The sequence below is a fragment of the Culex quinquefasciatus genome, chromosome 1, assembly GCF_015732765.1.
Source record: "Culex quinquefasciatus strain JHB chromosome 1, VPISU_Cqui_1.0_pri_paternal, whole genome shotgun sequence".
NCBI classification, from domain to species: Eukaryota; Metazoa; Arthropoda; class Insecta; order Diptera; family Culicidae; genus Culex; species Culex quinquefasciatus.
This window is the reverse complement of record NC_051861.1, coordinates 72,849,514-72,868,784: the sequence shown is the minus strand read 5'-3', so window position 1 is coordinate 72,868,784 and position 19,271 is coordinate 72,849,514. Positions and strand designations below refer to the sequence as shown.

At 39.9% G+C, this 19,271-nt stretch overlaps 1 protein-coding gene across 1 annotated transcript; it reads right to left on the bottom strand.

Annotated features, from left to right (window-relative positions):
• Positions 1–5,795: 5,795 nt before the first annotated feature.
• Positions 5,796–16,870, bottom strand: LOC6042567 (phosphatidylinositide phosphatase SAC2). The gene is given in 14 exon segments (XM_038256834.1): positions 5,796–7,260; positions 7,321–7,462; positions 7,522–8,583; positions 11,666–11,768; positions 11,825–11,961; positions 12,042–12,110; positions 12,112–12,267; positions 12,814–12,884; positions 12,941–13,268; positions 13,325–13,517; positions 13,580–13,809; positions 13,811–14,400; positions 14,453–14,574; positions 16,342–16,870. Coding segments are annotated over 14 exon segments (3,408 nt in total). The 5' UTR covers positions 16,439–16,870; the 3' UTR covers positions 5,796–7,152.
• Between the last annotated feature and the right edge of the window lie 2,401 nt (positions 16,871–19,271).

The following is a 19,271-nucleotide window of genomic DNA, read 5'->3' as shown; positions in this document are numbered from 1 at the left end:
TTGATTCAAGGATTGGTTTAGTTTATGGTAAGTTTAAGTTAGTTTTAGGTTAGGTTATGTTTTCTTGACATTTTTTTTCCTCATTGTACCTAGTGTTACAAAAATGATAAATCATATACTTTTAAAGTTATGAAAATAAACAGTGTTTAAATCACGAAAAGCAAACTAAAGCTGAAGAGCCACAGCTGACCACTTATTATGTAAACCAAATGTAATTATTATAAGAAAGATTCAATAAAGTATATTTAATTCAAAAAAAAAAATTCTCTAAAACATACAAAAAATGCTTGTTGTTATCAACCTAAACGCATATTTATTCAATTATGAATATAAATATAGCGGTTTTCATATTAAAAGTACCAAAAATGCTGAAGCCGTAAGAATTTATAATTAATCAAAACCATAGTTAATTGTACTTAACTGAAGCACCATCATTGCAGTTTGAAATGATATTTTATAATAATAAATCAATAACAAAACATTTTTTTACAATAAACATGCGTGGTTTTATCAGCAACTGTAAACAATTCTATTGTTTAGTTTCGGTCAACCATTTATGTAATAAATATGGAAAAATTTGCATCAAGATTACTTTTTTAAAATTATTTTTATGTTTACAGTGGTTTTTGAGACGTTTTCTCTGATCTTTTTCGGAAATAAATGTGTTTAAATGTCTGTTTGGTTTTTTGTTGTTTAAAGCCAAATTTGTTAACAAAAATTATTTGTTCATGATGAAAAGTGAGCAAAATCCATCTTTTATTCATTATATCTATCATTAGACCTACACAATGCATCAAAACATCAAATATCGGTTAAATTTGGTATAAAAATAACAGTTTGCCTATAGTGGACCCGGGTCCACAATCGGATTATGGACCCAGGTCCACTATAGGAAAAGGGGGTCCACAACAGGCAAAAAAACTTTTTTTTTCAATTGGCTATTTTTCTGCTCAAAAACAAATAACTGATGAAACAAATAGTCAAAATTGTTCAAAAGACTTCTGTTTTCATTGTTTTGTACAAAGGTTTATGAAAAAGTGCTTAAAATATTGAAAATTTGTGAAAAATGTGCTTCGGCTCTACTAGGGGGTCCACTAATGGTTAAAATACCCTATTCAATGAAAACCAAAAAAGCACCGCAAATGTTTGTCACTTTTCATATGAAAGTAGTTTCAATCTTGTCGTTCTATTTTGTCACTCCCTGAAAATTGATGTAAGTGCGACAAAGGGCAAAGGGATTTCAGGTCAGAACGCGTTTGAAGCACGTACAAGTTAGACTACTGCAGCAACCAACTTTAACTAAACTTTGGGACAATGCACATAATGGTCAGCCAAACAAAACGTGTTTGTTATTGTTTGCATTGCGTGCTTTCGTTTTTGTTTATTCAAGGTCAAACATTAAAACGCGTTTTTCTCGGAACGTCGAAATGGCGCGTGCGACAAGATAGCACGACGACCTCATAACTACACAACTTCCTTGACAATTTAGTTGTATTTTTTATGCTACTAAAAATACAAAAAAAAATACAGTAACCCGAAAGCATTCACCACTTTTACAAATTCATTCGAACACCCAAAAAATCTTTCGACCTTCCGTTCCCAAAAGGGACGTGAAAAGGGACATCACGCCTTCCTTGCCGGCGTGAGTAAATCGGTGTTTAAAGAAGCGTGAAATAAACTGCTTTGCAAATTTATCTCTAGCTAATCGAGATCTACTTTTCCGCATATTATACGAGAGACAAGCTTCTTATCCCTTCCATTACGTTCCCAAAGAAGCCAGCCATTTAGCTCATCTGCTCGACGACTTTGGACGCAGAACAGTTAGGAAAGTATGTCGTTTCGTAAAGTCCGTTTTTTCTTTACTTTTATTTTGAGGGTTACAACTAGGGTATGCGTCAATAAACTGTAATCGATTTCAAGGCTGAGTTGTTTTTTTTTTTTTTGCCCCTTACATTTTTTGTCCCTCACTCAAGACAGATGAAAGCAGGACTAAATATTCTTAGTTTTTCTGTATTTAAATTCACATTATTTTGAACTGCATCACTCTAGATCAGGGGTGACCAAAGTATGACCCGCGGGCCAAACGTGACCCACGAGGTCATTTTGTTGTGGCCCGCGGACCCATTTTTAAAGATCATGTAAATGGGTTATATAACGTTCAAATTTGACTAAAGTATACTAAGCCGTTCGACCAATTCTCATCACTTTTGCCGTTTTCCGCTATTAAATCAACATTTTCAGTTGTATCAAAAATGATCAGTTGCTTGCTCACTTTTATTTGAGCTATTTATTACATTGGAGCAGTCAAAAACACTTTATTTAAGCTGTTTTTCATGATCAAAGTGCTGATAGGCCGATAATAGAAAAAGGCTGAGAAAGGGTATAGTTCCCCCACAACCAGTCAAGCTCATATTTGGGATATGGACTTAGTAGCCCAATGGAACAAACCCTTGATCGCCCAAAAAAAAAAATTACATCCTAAAAAATATAAAATAAAAGAAATCAATTTGATTTAATTTATCTCAATTTACCACTCTAGCTATTCTCTACGAAATCGGTCTTTTTCTTCAATTTTATTTTTTGTATTTTTTTAATCCGGCTGAAACTTTTTTGGTGCCTTCGGTATGCCCAAAGAAGCCATTTTGCATCATTTGTTCGTCCATATAATTTTCCATACAAATTTGGCAGCTGTCCATACAAAAATTATATGTGAAAATTCAAAAACCTGTATCTTTTGAAGGATTTTTTTGATCCATTTGGTGCCTTCGGCAAAGTTGTAGGTATGAATACGGACTACACTGGTAACGTTAAAAAAAAATGGTGATTTTTAATTTAACTTTTTATCACTAAAACTTGATTTGCAAAAAACACTATTTATGATTTTTTTTTTCATTTTTTGATATGTTTTAGAGGACATAAAATGCCAACTTTTCAGAAATTTCCAGGTTGTGCAAAAAATCTTTGAACGTGATATGAATTTTTGAATCAGTACTGATTTTTTCAAAAAAACGAAATATCGGTCTCAAAAATTTTTCAACTTCATTTTTCGATGCAAAATCAAATTTGCAATCAAAAAGTACTTCAGTGAAATTTTGATTAACTGCACCGTTTTCAAGTTAAATCCATATTTAGGTGACTTTTTTGAAAATAGTCGCAGTTTTTCATTTTTTTAAAGTAGTGCACATGTTTGCTCACTCTTGAAAAAAATATTTTTGAAAAGCTGAGAAAATTTTCTATATTTTGCTTTTTTGAACTTTGTTGATACGACCCTTAGTTGCTGAGATATTGCAATGCAAAGGTTTAAAAACAGGAAAATTGATGTTTTCTAAGTCTTACCCAAACAACCCACAATTTTTTAATGTCGATATCTCAGCAACTAATGGTCCGATTTTCAATGTTAAAATATGAAACATTCGTGAAATTTTCCAATCTTTTCGAAAAAAATATTTTAAGAATTTTTTAACTAAGACTAAGGGCGTAATATTGAATGTTTGGCCCTTTTTAAATGTTAGTCTAGACTTGAAAATTCTGAATGACCGAAATCTGAGAGAACTGCTCTCATATTTAACTGATCAGCCTGTCTGAAAATGTAATGTCGAGGGTTATTTCAGATAATATTTTTGAAGCAAATAAACTGGGAATAAATCTTGCTTAGGTTAGAGTGGTTACCAACGAAACACGAGGAAAAATGATAAAATGGCTCTCACAAGTCGTATAGTTTCTCCCAATCAGGCTCATATTTGTGTGTCTACTGGATACACGTCTGCCATAATAGTGACTGTGGTTATGGATCTAGTTATAGATGCTCTTTAACGACCCCCTGGTCTTTTGTGGTCTCTGTTGCAAGTTTCTGCTCATTTCTAGGCGTCCGAAGGTTATGTGTGGTGAGTCACCCAAAACCGCAAGTGGACCGACGTTTTACTTCCCCATCCGAGAGAAGGCCGGGAGGATAAGGAGGGAATTGAACCCGCGCCCAATGGCAACATTGGAATCGGCAGCCGAAGCCGCTAACCATCGCGCCACGAGGCCCTCCTTGGATGCTCCCTTGAAAAGTTATTCATAACTGTTTTATTCTGGAATGTAAAAGTAGATTATGGACAAAAATTACTTTTTCTATCGTAGGCCTCCATTAACACCAAAACTAACATTTCTTCACATTAGGTTTGACCAAAATTTAGAATTTACCCAGAATCCAGGCCAGTCTCGTTGTTCAACACTCCTTTCAGCCCATGGGTAACAATAAGACACTTTGATTTTTCTTCATTAATTCAATTCAATTCGGTTTTATTTGTGAATAATCAAATTACAAACCTTACAGAGTTTTTGAGTTCATCTCAGCTGTGTGTAACGTCTTAATTCGGTTTAGAGCAATAGAGTTATCTAAGGCCGATTTCACGCACACTAGCTTACCATTTGTTTTTGCTGATAATTGGGTTATAAAATTAGACATAAATTTGTGATATTACGATAAAGCTTATTTTTCTGAGTATAATGACCCTTTGAACGACCGAAAAAGTCCGCTGGAGGAGGGTGGGACGCTGCTGCTTTCTTCTTCCTTTTTTCCTGCTCCTCGAGGTAGTTTTTCCGTGCGCTGCATCCACGGTAGTTGCTGGTATGGTTACCTCCACAGTTGGTGCACTTGATGCGCGCCTTGGTTTGCTCTGCCTTGTCCCCCAAGTCCGCCTTGCACGGCAGTGCACAAGCCTCAGAGAGGTGCGATTCACCGCACTTCACGCAGTGGGGCTTAAGGTTGCAGTTCCGTGAGCCGTGGCCAAATTTCTGGCAACGGTTGCATTGCGCTGCGTCCGCCTGGTTCTTGGAGTAAAACCGTCTTAGTCCTCCGCAGATCTTGGATCTTGACGGTGCCGCGGGCGAAGTACAACAGGTACAGGGTGTGCATACCCGTGACCGTTGTCTTGCGCAAGAGCACTTTTATCTCCCGTGGCATTATTCCGGCGTCCGAAAGGTGTTTCTTATGGTCGGTGACCGGACTTGATAACCCTGCAAGACGACCTTAACAGGGAGCTTCTCGGGGTTGAATGTGTAGTTGAAGTTGCTACGCTTCAATTCTTTAAACACCAGGTCGAATCACGATCTGATCTGAACTACATTTCATGTCAAGAGTGACAACATTGCTCATGGTTCTTTGGTTTTTTTTCTGGTTAAATATAAGAGTAACGAACTGCTTAAATTCGATGGAAATCTAATCTAATCTAATCAGACCCTAGCGCAGCCAATCTTTCGAAGGGATCCTGGAGAGTGCCTTAGGTTAGATGACGCCTAGCACTCTTCTTGTCATTTATTAACATTTGTAGTGCGCCATTGCATTGAAATGCATTGAAACATCACAAGCGTTAAAGCGGCCAGGCCTACTGCGTAAAGCCGTATCGCAGAGATGACTCGTAATTGGGTTGAGTTTGAGCACAGCGTGTTCGAACAACAACACAATTCTGAATCGACAGGGGAGGAAGAAGCGTGGGGACACACCACCATACGCTCCGAGATTTGGTTGTATTCGTTGGGAGCACCATGCTAAGAAGGTTTGGTACTCGGGGACCCTCTGGGATGGGACATTGTATTTCCACGAATGCCCTGGACTCTATTTGCCGTGGTTATAGCGCCACAACTCGCTCGAACTGCTTAAATTCGATGGAAATAGGACTAAACATACGAACATACGAAAATTGCCATTTGCCATTTCACATCGAACAGTAGAAAACGCTTTAAAAAGTGATCTCGATTTGTCCCCTCAAATGAGCTGAATTTCGGAAAGTTTCAGTAAAAATAAACACAAGTTTTCTTTTTGCTACGATTTGGATATTGCTTTTGCTGACGCGTCATACCATACTGTAGATTCCAATAAAGATATATTTTTTATAGTTTGCTTTGAAAATAATTCTCTCTTTTATAAACATATTACGTAAGATATTTTTCTAGTATCGTAAACCAAAGAGCAAAGGCAAAGGCTTCTCAAGATATTGATAGCAGGTGAATTCATGGCTTTTACTTTTTAAGCAAACAAACAGAACTTTTTAATCAGTCGAATGAGTGTTCAATTATATTTTATCTTGCGGAAAAAACGAATAAAACTTAACTGTTTCAAACAGTAAGCAACAAAGACAATGAACAAACTATTCTTAGAGAAAAAATGAGTTTACAGAAATAACGTTGACAGATTATCTTACATTGAACGCGAACAAGAAGCCTTGATAATATCCTACAACAAACGATTTTCGTTTTCTCAACTGCTGGAGGACAGGGTTTACGATGTCTCCTAAGCTCTCTTTCTCTCTGGCATGCTACTCTGCGCCTATTTTCTAACGAAGCTGGTTTTCTGTTACCACTAACTGTGTAAAATGAGATTAATACAATCACTTCTAACAAATGAGTTATTGTTGTTTTGCTCTTTGTAATGCTATTCTCTTGTATTGTATAATGTGTGTGTGTGTGTTTTAATATAATTGACCTTGGTAACTATTCTGTCCCTGCGCTAGCTTAGACAGGTGCGAGCAATTTTATAAATTTAGTAGAAAACTCTCGCAACATCTCTAGGTTTGCTTCGGGCTAAAACCACTGCTTTTTAAAGGTTTTTGTTATCATGAATAGTTGAGATGAATGCTAAAAATAGATCGTCGAAGCACGATTTTCAAATGGATTACACACTAACAGGAATGGTCCAAATGGTCACTTTCAAAGGATACACTTTTTATGCTCACAATACGAGTAGTAAATATGGTAGTAAATATCTTTGGTGAAACACAAATAAGCCAGTGCCGATTAAGTAAGCTTAATACTGCATACAACGAACGGAAGCAAACTGTTGAAGGACTCAGTGTTGGTGTTTAACGCAGTTCTGCACACCACTCAAGCCTCTTATACACTTATTCTAAACGACTAATCGCGTTGCGCCAGAAATTATGTCGACAAATCTACTAACTATAAACGGAAGCAAACTTCGCAAAAATTGTTTGTAACAGCCTATTTCAATATTCGATTTTCGCTAATTATCGAGTAGCCATCCACAGAAAGCTTTTTTTTTTTTTGTTTATTCTTTTACTCGTTTGCTGGGGTTGTAACGTACGCGCATAGCATATAATACCTGTGTGTGTGTATTTGTGTTTTTAACAATTAAAAGCCGGATCTTAGGCTCGCTTACAACGCGATAAGCTTGCTGCGACATTTGGCGTTGTCCCACTTCTCCTCTAGCCGCTTAATTTCCGCCGTTGGTGTTTCCATACTACGCGCCGGAAGTACTGGAGTCTGTAAATGGTTGGAGTCTTTAGAAATTTGATTTATTTTGTTAAAATAACTTAATTTTACCTTTACTGCCATTTTACGGGGGTCGAGATTAGCACCCAAGCTTTGCAACCCTTTGCCAATGTTTGAAAGAGGACTTGTGAGTCTCTTTAGCTGTTTCAGAGCGTTATCGCCTTGATTTCCAGTCAAGTTCAATGACAGATCCCTAGAAGAAAAGCCACGTAAGCTACCGTTCTTATCTTCTCGAATTGCATCCCAACTCACCTTCCAGCTTTCCCATCCGATATCGGTTTGTCCATAACCTCTGCGGTGCTCTGATCAACCCGTATCTCCGGAGTTGGGCTGCGGCCACGGATTGGCGAAGCGCACTCGAGCATTCCGGCTGGCATATTAATGTGATCCGTGACCGACGAAATGGACATTGTCGAAACGTCTGAAGACATTTTCGCAAAACTGTCCCTTTCAACAAGCATAGATGTCGAGCTGCCGTCGGTTCCACTGTTCCCGGAACCACCCATGACGATGCCCACTGACGGTAGGAAAACATTTTCGTTGTACAGTGGATTCTCCTGCACCAAATCTGCCGGATCGTACATTCCCGGTTCGGCTTCCTCAGATTCTGAGCTTGAACCTTCGGCCTTTTGCAGGCTAGAACTGCGCGATCCAACGGTGAATTTACCGTGACCGATTCCATCGGAGACCGCAGCCGTGCTTACACTTGGGACGGCCGTTGCATCCTTCTCCTTCTTCCCGGCAGTTCCACGACCAATCTTTGCCGGATTCAAACTCTGTCCAATCTTGGAGAACTGTCCTGCCACGTTACTTAGTGCCTTAGACCCGATCTGAACCAACTGCGACTCGGAGAGATTCCTCGGGATACCCTGCGGAACCGAGAGCAAAGTGCGACTCTTCCGACGCTGCAGGCTTCCTCCACAAAGCAACGGAACGTTGCTCCGTCCCCGACTTTCCAACGCAATCCGAAACAGATCCACGATCGCCGCCAACGATTCGGTAATTTCCTCCGTCTTCCTGATCACCACAGCAACGTTGTTGAAAAACCGGATATTGGGTGATCGAAACATGTGAAAGTATCCATCCACTCCGTCCACGGTGTAGTTGAGCCGTATGCAGAGATAAGCCGGTGCCGGTCCCTGGAACATTTTGCTGTGCTGAAACAGTCCCAGCTCGATCAGCGTAATGTTGTCCAACGACACGTTCTCGAAGCGGACAATCTTATCTAGATGCGAGTCGTACTCCGCCACGATATACGAATCGTCCGATAGGATCAGAATGGTATCCACCTCCGTTTCGTTCGGGTCGCCGGTGCTAGGTTGGAGAGTAAAGGTTACAGCTCAAGACTGCTGAATCTCTGCAAATACCTTATCCTAATCTTATCCTAGCAAATGGAATGCATAACAGTGCAACATAGACATTCATTACAATAATTTAAGCATGTGCAGTGCAACAGGAACATTTATTACTTTTTTACTTTGTCCAAGAATCAGCAAATCCGAAACTACAAAAACAAATAAACCTAGATAAAATTTAATTTAGGCAAATAGCAAAGAATAAAAACCTATCATTTTCTAAATTCTCTTTAGCTGCAGCACTGTAATATGTGATCCCCAAAAATATAAGATAGTTAACTGGAAAAAAATCGTATATTTGGCAGGATTAGGTCCTATTTACATCTAATTTCCACACCATTGATAGGAATTTGCTTTAAAATCCTTGTCGAATTTTGTTTTTTTGGAATCGGAATTCGGAATCGATTTATGTAGCACTCGTCGTGTTTGCTTAATGTACGATCGTGCTGAAAAAAATTTTATTTTGCACAATTCTGTCGCTCGAAACAAGTCCGTCCCATATGTAGGGGAACTATGCCCTTTCTCAGATTATTTCTATTATCGGCCTATCAGCACTTTGATTATTAATTACAGCTTTGATTAAGTGTTTTTGACTGTTCCAAAGTAATAAATAGCTCAAATAAAAGAGAGCAAGCAACTCCCCATTGTAGACACATATGAAAATGTTGATTTAATAGTGGAAAACGGCAAAAGTGATGAGAATTGGTCGAACGCCTTAGAGTGATTGAAATGGGTATATTTCCCCTAATTTCGTAAATTTGGAGTTAATGATATAGTTATGATTCTGGGTTCGATTCCCATCTGCTGCAACCTTTCATCGGATGAGGAAGTAAAATGTCGGTCCCGGCCTTGGTTGTTAGGCCGTTAAGTCATTCCAGGTGTAGGAGTTGTCTCCATGCCATAAGTACAAACCAAGGGTCCTGATTTTCGGTTCAATGAGCAGAAATCACTCACTCATCGCCTATCCATTCGTCGCCTATTCCAACCCGCTAGCATTCATGAGCGAATGAGCGAACGAATTAGGAGAAAAGCAACTCGCGACAAAATTTTGAGGCTAGGAATTTTGACAGGTATGATTATCATAAAGTATTCGCCTCCTTTTCTCTCCTACAGAAAACCTGGGAACGAGGTAGCTGTCAAACTAGGCCAAAATGTTAAAGTCACTCACAAAATGAACTTTGAGTGATTTGAGTTCATTTCTGACGTCACGATTTTCTCCTCTATTCCAACCCGCTAGCATTCATGAGCGAATGAGTCACGCAAGCAGCCAGCGAGTGGCCCGAACTGTTCACTCAGCGAACAAATACATCGTGAAAATATTTGCCTACTCCGTCGCTCGACGACACTCACACACTACCATGCTCAGCGAAGAGCCACTCTCACAAAATGCCAGCGCGGCAGTCTTTTTTGTCTTCACGCCCTCAGATTGCCATCAATTTGATTTTTTCTTGGTGGAAGTTTCTTTGAATGGTGTCTATAATGTTATGAAATCAAAATAAATGCACAATTTAATTGATAACATTGATTTTAGGCAACCCAAATCAATGAGTATAACGCAGCGCATCAGAAAATGCTTTTAGTTCAGAGTGATCGGAGACGATCGGCCTGTCTGAACCGTTCGGAGACTGAGCCGATCAGAGAGAGAGAAGAGTAGAAAAGAGAGTGTTCGGGAGCGAATGGTGATAGAGTGACAAACGGTAGGAATTCATCAGGGCAGTATCGCGTCGCCTGCTATTTGTGCTCGCGAATGGAGTGGTTGATTTTGAGCAATTTGAGCAAAAGGACCCTTGATTACAAACAACACACCAAACCAAGCCTACTCCGGTGGAATCGTTGGCGGCGGTTGGACTCGCAATCCAAAGGTCGTCAGTTCAAACACTGGGGTGGAAGGTTCCTTGGACCCCTACACAATCCCCCTTCCCTTCCCACGCCTTGTCTTTAACATCAATCCCTTCCCTACTAACCCCGAGTAGGCCGCGGGTAATCGGCTCCCCTCCCACTAACATTTACACACAAGATCCTCTGTAATTATTAAGTCAAATGTAATTACAAAAGCCGACTCGGTCCTAACCAGGTCCCAGTACCGAAAAGGACCTAATAAAAATAATTTTATGAAAAAAAAGGTTCCTTGGAGTAAAAAGAGGTTTGGGTGCTCTCCCCATTCAAGCCTGTTCGAGCAGAAACATGCAATAGAGACCACAAAAGACCCGGGGGTCGTTAATGTGGATGGTTTGATTTTTTTTTTTTTTTTTTTTTTGATATAGTTTTGTTCAAAATCATGTGCACTATCAGAAAACCGTACAAACCGTTTTAACACAAGGGACGGACTAATTTAGATAAGCGGAGGCTTGTTACTAGTGGCACGTACTTTATTGATTTTTAAGATCACTCAATTCATTCACATTTGTTTTTAGAAAGATAAGATTCAATATAAGTGAACTACCGCTTGAAGGAAGTCCGACCCACATGTAAATATTGAGTCGCAATAATCCATGCTGCATAGCAACAATCCTGTTTAGTCCTATTTGTACCAAAGTTATGTATAGTTTTATTTGAAAAAGGTTTTTTGAACAAACAGACTTTTACAGCTTATAAGACCTTTATAAATAAAACTAGATATGTTTTTTTATATTTAATTTACAATAAAACAACAAAAGAGTACAAGCTATGTTATATTTATTATTCCGCCACATAAATCTAAAAGCAATACTGTTGAGTTTCATACAGTAAACTCTAATACAAAACAATCTCTAAGATATATGAGTCTACCTAAATGCATAAAAAATATAAACTATTTTAGTACCGAACAGACAAAAATACACTAAGTAGCACACAAAACTTCAAATCATATTTTTTGGTATAAACTGAAAGCAATCAAAGGTGTGTAGCAAACCAAGACTTTAAAAATCATTACTTTTCTTCTACACTACTGGAACAGGGAAACATTAAAGAGGAGGGAGCAATAAAGAAAATACATTTTAATGGAATTGTTACAACAACGACAGCCAAAAATCCAATTCAAATCAAGAGCAAACACTCACCTCGGATCAGCATCGATGAGGCCCCAGGCACCGACCGGCAATTCGGCCGTGCCTAACAACAAACGCCGGCAGTCCTCGACCAGCAGTCGGGCATGTTCAGCTCCTATGGAAAGCAGGGTTGAGTAATTTGTTTCAAGACCATATCTTCAAGCAACGAACCCTCCAAAGCATCCGTTTCGTCAACCGCTCCGGCCTGTCCTCCTAGCGCATTTACCGATTCCGCCGATACGGAATTCCCCAACATCATGTCGATCGTGGCCTGCCGGTAGGTGTCTTTGAACCGGGCCAGATAGTAACTGCAAAACGACAATCAATTAGTGGAACTCCTCGTCCATGAAATGCTTGACAGTCTTCGGTGTAATGTAAGAGGATTAACCTGGTACTACAGAGGAGTTCTTCCAGCAGAACGTGTTCCGCGCCCATGAGACCATGGTTATAGTACCCCAAGGGGGACCCGGGCCGGAACCAACGCGGTCGCTGCTACACCCACCAGCGCTTCGCACACGTCGTCCTCCATTATTGGCTCGAATGGGGACAAATTGCCGAGCATCAGGTCTATACAGCTCTGGCGGAACGAGTCGGCAAAGTGTTGGATAAAGTAGCTAGCGAGCGAGCGAGAGGGCAAGCAAGTGTGGAACCGACAAGTCGAAAAGAGCAAAAGAAAGGGGAGAGAGAGAGACGAGAATGCGAAAGTTACTGTCTCAAATATGTTAAGGTACGTCAATTACATTGTTACATTCAATTAGTCACAGTTTTACGTCAATTTTGAGTAGATTGTTTGTCCTGTCCCAAAAATCTTTGTGAGAAAAATAGAGCCAATTCGACAAAACTCCCAGCCACGTAGGCTCGAGTTCGAGTGAAGTTGATTCCTTTTTTTTCCTGGGTTAAAAAGGAAGATTTTGAGTGGTTTTCGAACCGCAGTTCTTGAACATTGCACCTAGCTCACTTTTGGATTTTTTTTTGTGGATGTGAATCCTAGTCTGACACACATTTTATTTTTCATAGTTTCGTAGCCGGCCTACGGGTAATGGCAGGCAGGACAGCTTTTATGAAGTTTCGTTTCGCGTTCAAATACAACGTAATACCACATGTAATACACAAAAGTTAGTCCTCTTTGCATTATTAACTCTTTACCACAGACAACTTACCGGTTCGCAGAGTTCATGCCGTCCTTCATGATTCCACTGATTTTCCTCTCACCGGTTCGTGTGTAATCGCCCTAAATGATTTATTAAAAGTTAGTGCAGCAAATAGTACCGATTAATCCATCCAAACCTTCAGTGCATTAGTCCCCGCGTACTGCCTGCTAATAACGTCCCCGTTGTTGGCCCAAACGATCATAAACGGAACCTTCAACTGCTCCGGCAGCTGCGAGTACGGCGGCGCCAACCCAAGCTTAACCAGCTGCGATTCCAGGACGGCCTTCCCTATTGCAGTTTGGACCACATTTGTACGGTCCAGACAGTCCATACAGTTTACGCGAAACACCGCCTTTTGGTTGCAAATGGGACCGTTGTTATCCCGCCAATGGAAACCCATCGAACCGGCCTCAGGGGCTAATGCTTCGATAAGCGACGACACGTTTTCAAAACGCATGCCACGGCTAGAAATGAACAAATTTAGTCAAGTGTCGATATTACGACATCAAACAAAACGTACCAATATTCGTGGAAATCGAACGTTACGTAGGTTAGCTTGTCCGAGTTGTATCGCACAACGTGGCTGGCATAAGTATCGCCGATAATTTTCTCCTTGCCACCTTGCTCCACCAAATTTATAATACAAACCGAGTGATAAGTTTCAATTTCACGATTAAAGTGCTTCTCAAAAGCCAAATGAGTTTCGTTCTCATCTAAAAACATAAGAGCAAAGCTATTGATTTTCTTCCGGATACAACATCGAACCACAACGTACCCCGGTCCAACCTCGGCGGAGGTCTGTACTTGTATCCAGGCTGGCTCCAGTAGATCGGAACCGAGCCACGCACCTGCGTGAACGAGATCTGATGCTGTCGAAGCGAGAGAACCTGCTCCGTTTCGACATAGTTGGCACAGTAGCCGTCCTCGTCGACGCCACGGCGCTTGTACCGGGTTCCGGCACGGAAGCGCGACCTGCGCGAAACCAGTGCCAACGTGAAGCATTCGCCCTATTACGCACTGTTCGACCTGGACGAAGCCTTGAATAACCGGCAGCACCCACTTTTCGTCGTTGAGCTTGGCAATATCCTTCACCATGTTCCGGTTCCAGTAGAACCGATCGTCCGGGGCCTCCCCGAGACGCTGGAGATTGTTGGTAATATCACAGTCTAAGCTATAGTAAAAGCTATCACTTTCGTCAAAAATTCGATGTAACTCTTCCATGACGCGTTTCTCCACCCGGACCGGATCCTTCACGACCATTCCGACGGTGGTTTTGACCTGGTTGGAAGCGATCGCGGCCGCCTTTTCCGTGGTGTTCTTGATTGTGCTGCCCGCACTCTTGACCGCTCCCCAGGTCTTGTTGACCAGTGCCGAACTCTCAAACAGCCGGCTTCGGGGAGACGATGTGCTTTGGCCAGAAGATGTCCCTGGCGAACCCGCCTGAGCGGAAGCGGATCCAATGCTGGGAATTGTTTTTACGGTAGTCGTAGTATTGTGCTTTGAACAGGGAAGTATTACGGTATCAGGCTCATCCGGGCCGAGAATGCAAATGCTCTTGATCTTGTATACCAAATGGGGCGCGTACAAAACGCCCACCTGAAAACAATCCATGAAAACAATCCTGCTGGACTGCTTGCGGTATACTCACCGGAATAGCCTCTTTGATGATAATAAGATGGGGCTCGAGAACGCCCTGCAGTGCAATCGTACCGACGATTCCGTGCGTTATCCCGATGCACTCGATGTCGTCCACCGATGAGAGATCCCAGCCTGGGAGAAGATGCAGAGAGAATTAGAATTATAGTTAACTTACTCGAAAGCTTTGCAATGATCGATACATCCAAACAACTGAAATTCAAAAGTTCAGGAAATCAATGAATATATTACGACACAAAAATATTTAAAAAAAAAAACAACAACTTAATCCACCATAAACGGTGTTGGTGGCTTTTTAACTTCAATATAATTTTGTTTTGTAATTTAAAAATGTCTGACATTAAAACGTTCTCTAAAATTATATTAAAATACACATAAAAAAAAAAAACGAAGTTGACTTTATAGCTGTCGGCCACCATTGCTAGTACCAACCACTAGTGTCTTCCTTTTATCTACAAGGACTTCGCCGCCCTGGGCTCCTAAGTGTATGAAGGTATGGCACGGAGCGACGGCGCCGAATACCCATATTTACACAAAGAATTTTAGAGCGACCGCCGCGGGATTCAAACAGGCGACCTCTGGATTGTGAGTCCAGTGCGCGGTCCGATTGATCCACACGGGCGGGACACATAACTTTTTTCAAATCTTCAATCTTTTGGACTCGCAAGAATGTTTTTTTTTTTAATAATTTATATATCAAGGTTTCAGATCTTCAATCTCTTGGACGTGTTGGAAAGCTCTTTTGATTACGCATGGGTCGCGTGGTTGATCCGGATACCATTTTTATCAAAACATAAAAGATTCGGTTACAAAATTGTAGTTTATGCAACAAGTTGCAAAAAGAGGATTTTTTCAGCACGAGTCGTACATTTATCCAACGAGGTTCACCGAGTTGGATAAATACGAAGAGTGCTGAAAAAATCAAGTTTTGCAACGAGTTCCATATAACATTTTTTGCAATTCCAAAAAACACACTGAGTGAAATTTTATGTCAAATTTTCATGTATTTTGTCAATAAATCGTTTAAATAAAAAAAAAAGTTGAAAAGTGTTAATTTTCGAAACAAGTGCTGAAAAGTAGAACTTTTCAGCATTTATTTTGAAAAGTGTTGCTATTCGATTCTGTTATTTTTGGTACAGAAAAGTAGGCTATTTTGACGTTAAAAAATGACAGGAAAAGAAAGTAGTTTCAAGACGGAATTGCAAAAAAGGTATTATTGAAACTTATGTACTTAAAACATTTGTTCGGTCTGTCAGATTTTTAATATTTTGCACTCATTGGAAAGGCTTTTCTATTACCTATCCAAGGATGAAATTCTTTAGTGATTTCATAACCTTATAAGGTAAGGATAGCAAAAACACAAATTTTTGGTTTTTATCTCAGCCACGACGTACTCAGTGATGTCTACGAAATGTCTCGTTGACAAAACTATGGGTGTCTAGAAAACGTCTCGGAGCTTTCTCCATCAAACATTGTCCATTGAAGTTTGAAGCCAACATTTTAGCTAGGATATTTCTCTCAAAAAGGGTGCAAGTGCGTGTATCATCGGTAGATGTTATCCCCGATCTGGAAGACTCTCTGATTCATGCATAAGGTGGCAAATTTAATGTACTGCATTGCTAGTCGTCTCCAAGGTCCACCGTCGTGTTGTTGTATCTAATGCGTTGTTGATGACCCCTGAAAATCCGATCTCAAGCAAATTGTATGCGAATATAATTTCCAAGAAAGTGCCCACAAGTAGTCTAATAATTAAGTTTACACTTAAGATTAGGCATGAACCTTCCTGTAGGAATTTTGAAAATTACCTAGGATGTATTATAGGATGAGGTCAATATATTATATACTATTTTTGCAAAGCTTGCTCTACTGCGAAGGACTCACCGCATTTGATCTGGAATTCCGACGTCGTTCGGTTCCACCACAAGCTTTTCTCCTTGCGCACAAAGATGTAGTAAGTCTCGGTTTGGAAAACCTCCATTGTTTCGTGTGTATGATGGCAATTTGTGCTTCGTTTAGTTGTGTAATTTTGATGCAATAATAATTTCTGCGCTAAAATCGATTCGCTCGACTAGCGAGCTAAATGACGACAAACGGCGATGATGATGCCACCGCCTTCGATTTATCCTGCCAGCTGCTGGAATCGATCGCCGAGATTTTCCTTTCTTTCACTCACTTGTTTTTGCGATCCCCTCCCAGTTTTCAGGACAAACTTGTTACGGCCTTTTCACGAGCTAATTCCAGCTTCATTCTAACAAAAACACTTACTCTCGACACTTCCGACCACGGGACATCTATTTTAGACACGATTATAAACTGATTTTCTCCTAAAACATCCAAAAAGTAAAAATTTTCTCCACTGCAATCAATTTTTGCACCTTCTGTTTTGCTGTTGGAGAAAACAACTTTTCAATAGAGTTATCTACGTGCGCATGTATTGCATGTATGTACACGAAGGATTTTTAGGTTAAAATTTGTACCCGCCAGCAAAAACAAATGGTAAGCTAGTGTGCGTGAGATCGTGCTTAGATAACTCTATCGAGAAATTAAAAGTGAGAGTGTGTGCGTGCAACATGGAGTTAAACTTTTTGAAAAGCCTTGGTAAGCTTCACAGCAACTGCACAGAAAGTTTAACTCCATGTTGCGATTTGACAGCTCGATAGGACGTAACTTAAAATGTTAACATGTTTACATGAGGGCTTTTGTTAATTTGATTTGGTTAACCGCGGTGGATTTTCTTGAAATAATTCGAACTGTCAAAAATCCAACAAAGCATCTACCGGTGGATACTTTTCTACCACAGATTTTTGTGCGATCAATCGAGAAATTAAAAAAAGAGATGTGAGCCGGTAACATGGAGTGAAACTTTTGCAGCTCTCATAGAAAACTTCACAGCAGCTTGACAGAAAGTTTAACTCCATGTTGCACTTTTAATTTCTCGATAGACAAATCCAGCGAAAGCTCAACGCGGCTTTTTGATGGTGAGAGATTTGACAGCTCCCATACTGAATGTCTCGATTTTCATACTTTTTGGTAATTATCTTTTAAAATAAAATACTTAACATATGAAAACTATATATTTTTGGTGCCCAAAATTCCTGCTGAATCGAATGGTGTACTTATCTCGATTGCAAATTTTTTGAGCAGTTTTCATTTTAATAATATTCTAGACACATTTTGTGCACCTAATCAGTCAATACTTTTATCATAAATAATCATTTTATTGCTTAAAATTGAGGTTTTCCTGAGCTCCCATATTCAAATACATGGAAGCTGTCATTTCTAACACCATTGGCCACCTAGCGGCCATTTCAAACTGGATTCATCTATAGACAAATCCAGCGAAAGCTCAACGCTGCTTTTTGATGGTGAGAGATTTGACAGCTCCCATACTAAATGTCTCGATTTTCATACTTTTTGTTAATTTTCTTTTAAAATAAAATACTTGAAATATGAAAACCTGGGTGCTGAAAAGACAGAATGCGTAACGCGATTTCCGAATGATCCCCACTGCTCCTCACTAATACAACTGCACTACAGTTGTAAACATAAACAAAGTAGAAGGCTTTGTTCAAGCTCAAGCGTGACATATTTTTTGCTGCTGAAGTGACTCGTTTTGAAACATTTTGGATCTAATGATATTAAAGTTTTTGCTGAAAAATTAAGTTTTTCGTGCTTTTTTTGTTCGTAGACTAGACGATGGGCGGTTAAAAGAGTCCTCCTTTGTTTTCAACGTGATGAAATATTACGTCAGAAGTGGGGGAATTTTGTGAATCAGAAAAGCAACCGGATGGAAGTTACGGGATTATGTATCTTTGGAGCGCAGTGATAATACAGGGGTATAAGATTATTAATTGTTATTTGGCAGGTGCCATTCACTTTCACAGTTACTGATAATTCGTCGTAAACAATTCGTAAACATAGGTTTTGAGTGAGACATAGCGCTTATAAGGCTTTCTAGGCCCAGTGAAAAAAATATAATTTAATTCAAAAATGACGAACTCCTCGTCACAGTGTCCTGATGCAAACAATGATCGAGCTGTAGCTGTCACAGCCCTGCGAAGTATGTTGGCTGACATATCGGGCAGCCAGTCAAAAAAACCAGCTAGAAGTCGCCTGACAAAAAATTTTTGCTAGAAAGAGATAGGAAACCTGATGCAAACAAACGTCCAGCTGTCATGTAAACATACTTTGAATGTGTTGGTAAATTTGTGACTAGAAAGCCTTATGGAAATGTTAGCGACGAATTATGGCAATCTCGATTTCATCTCTTTTCTCAAGACTGACTCAAAAACTCGATGCCCTCGATTTTTTTATTCCTGACAAAATACACTCAAACCCCGTTGGTTTGACACCAACTGTTGTCAAACGAACGGGGTCACTTTTTAGTTTGACACCCCTTTTACACGGAGTTCACACATACTACCAAACGTTTGTTTTGATAGTGTGCGTGAGCGCAGTGTAAAAAGTGACAGTTCGTCACTTTTTAGTTTGACTTTGACCAACCAACGGGGTACAAACTAAAAAAGTGTCAAACGAAAAAGTGACCAACCACCGGGGGTTGAGTGTAAATTATCGATCGATTACAATACTTGCCACTTCTTGGCATCATTTTTCAAACAGTAAATTGGTTCCGCTTTGACAGTTCTAAATTGAGGCCGCTTTGCGGACAACTATTCTGCACCCAGATGAAAACTATATATTTTTGGTGCCCAAAATTCTTGCTGAATCGAATGGTGTACTTATCTTGATTGCAAATCTTTCGAACAGTTTTTATTTTAATAATATTCTAGACACATTTTGTGCACCTAATC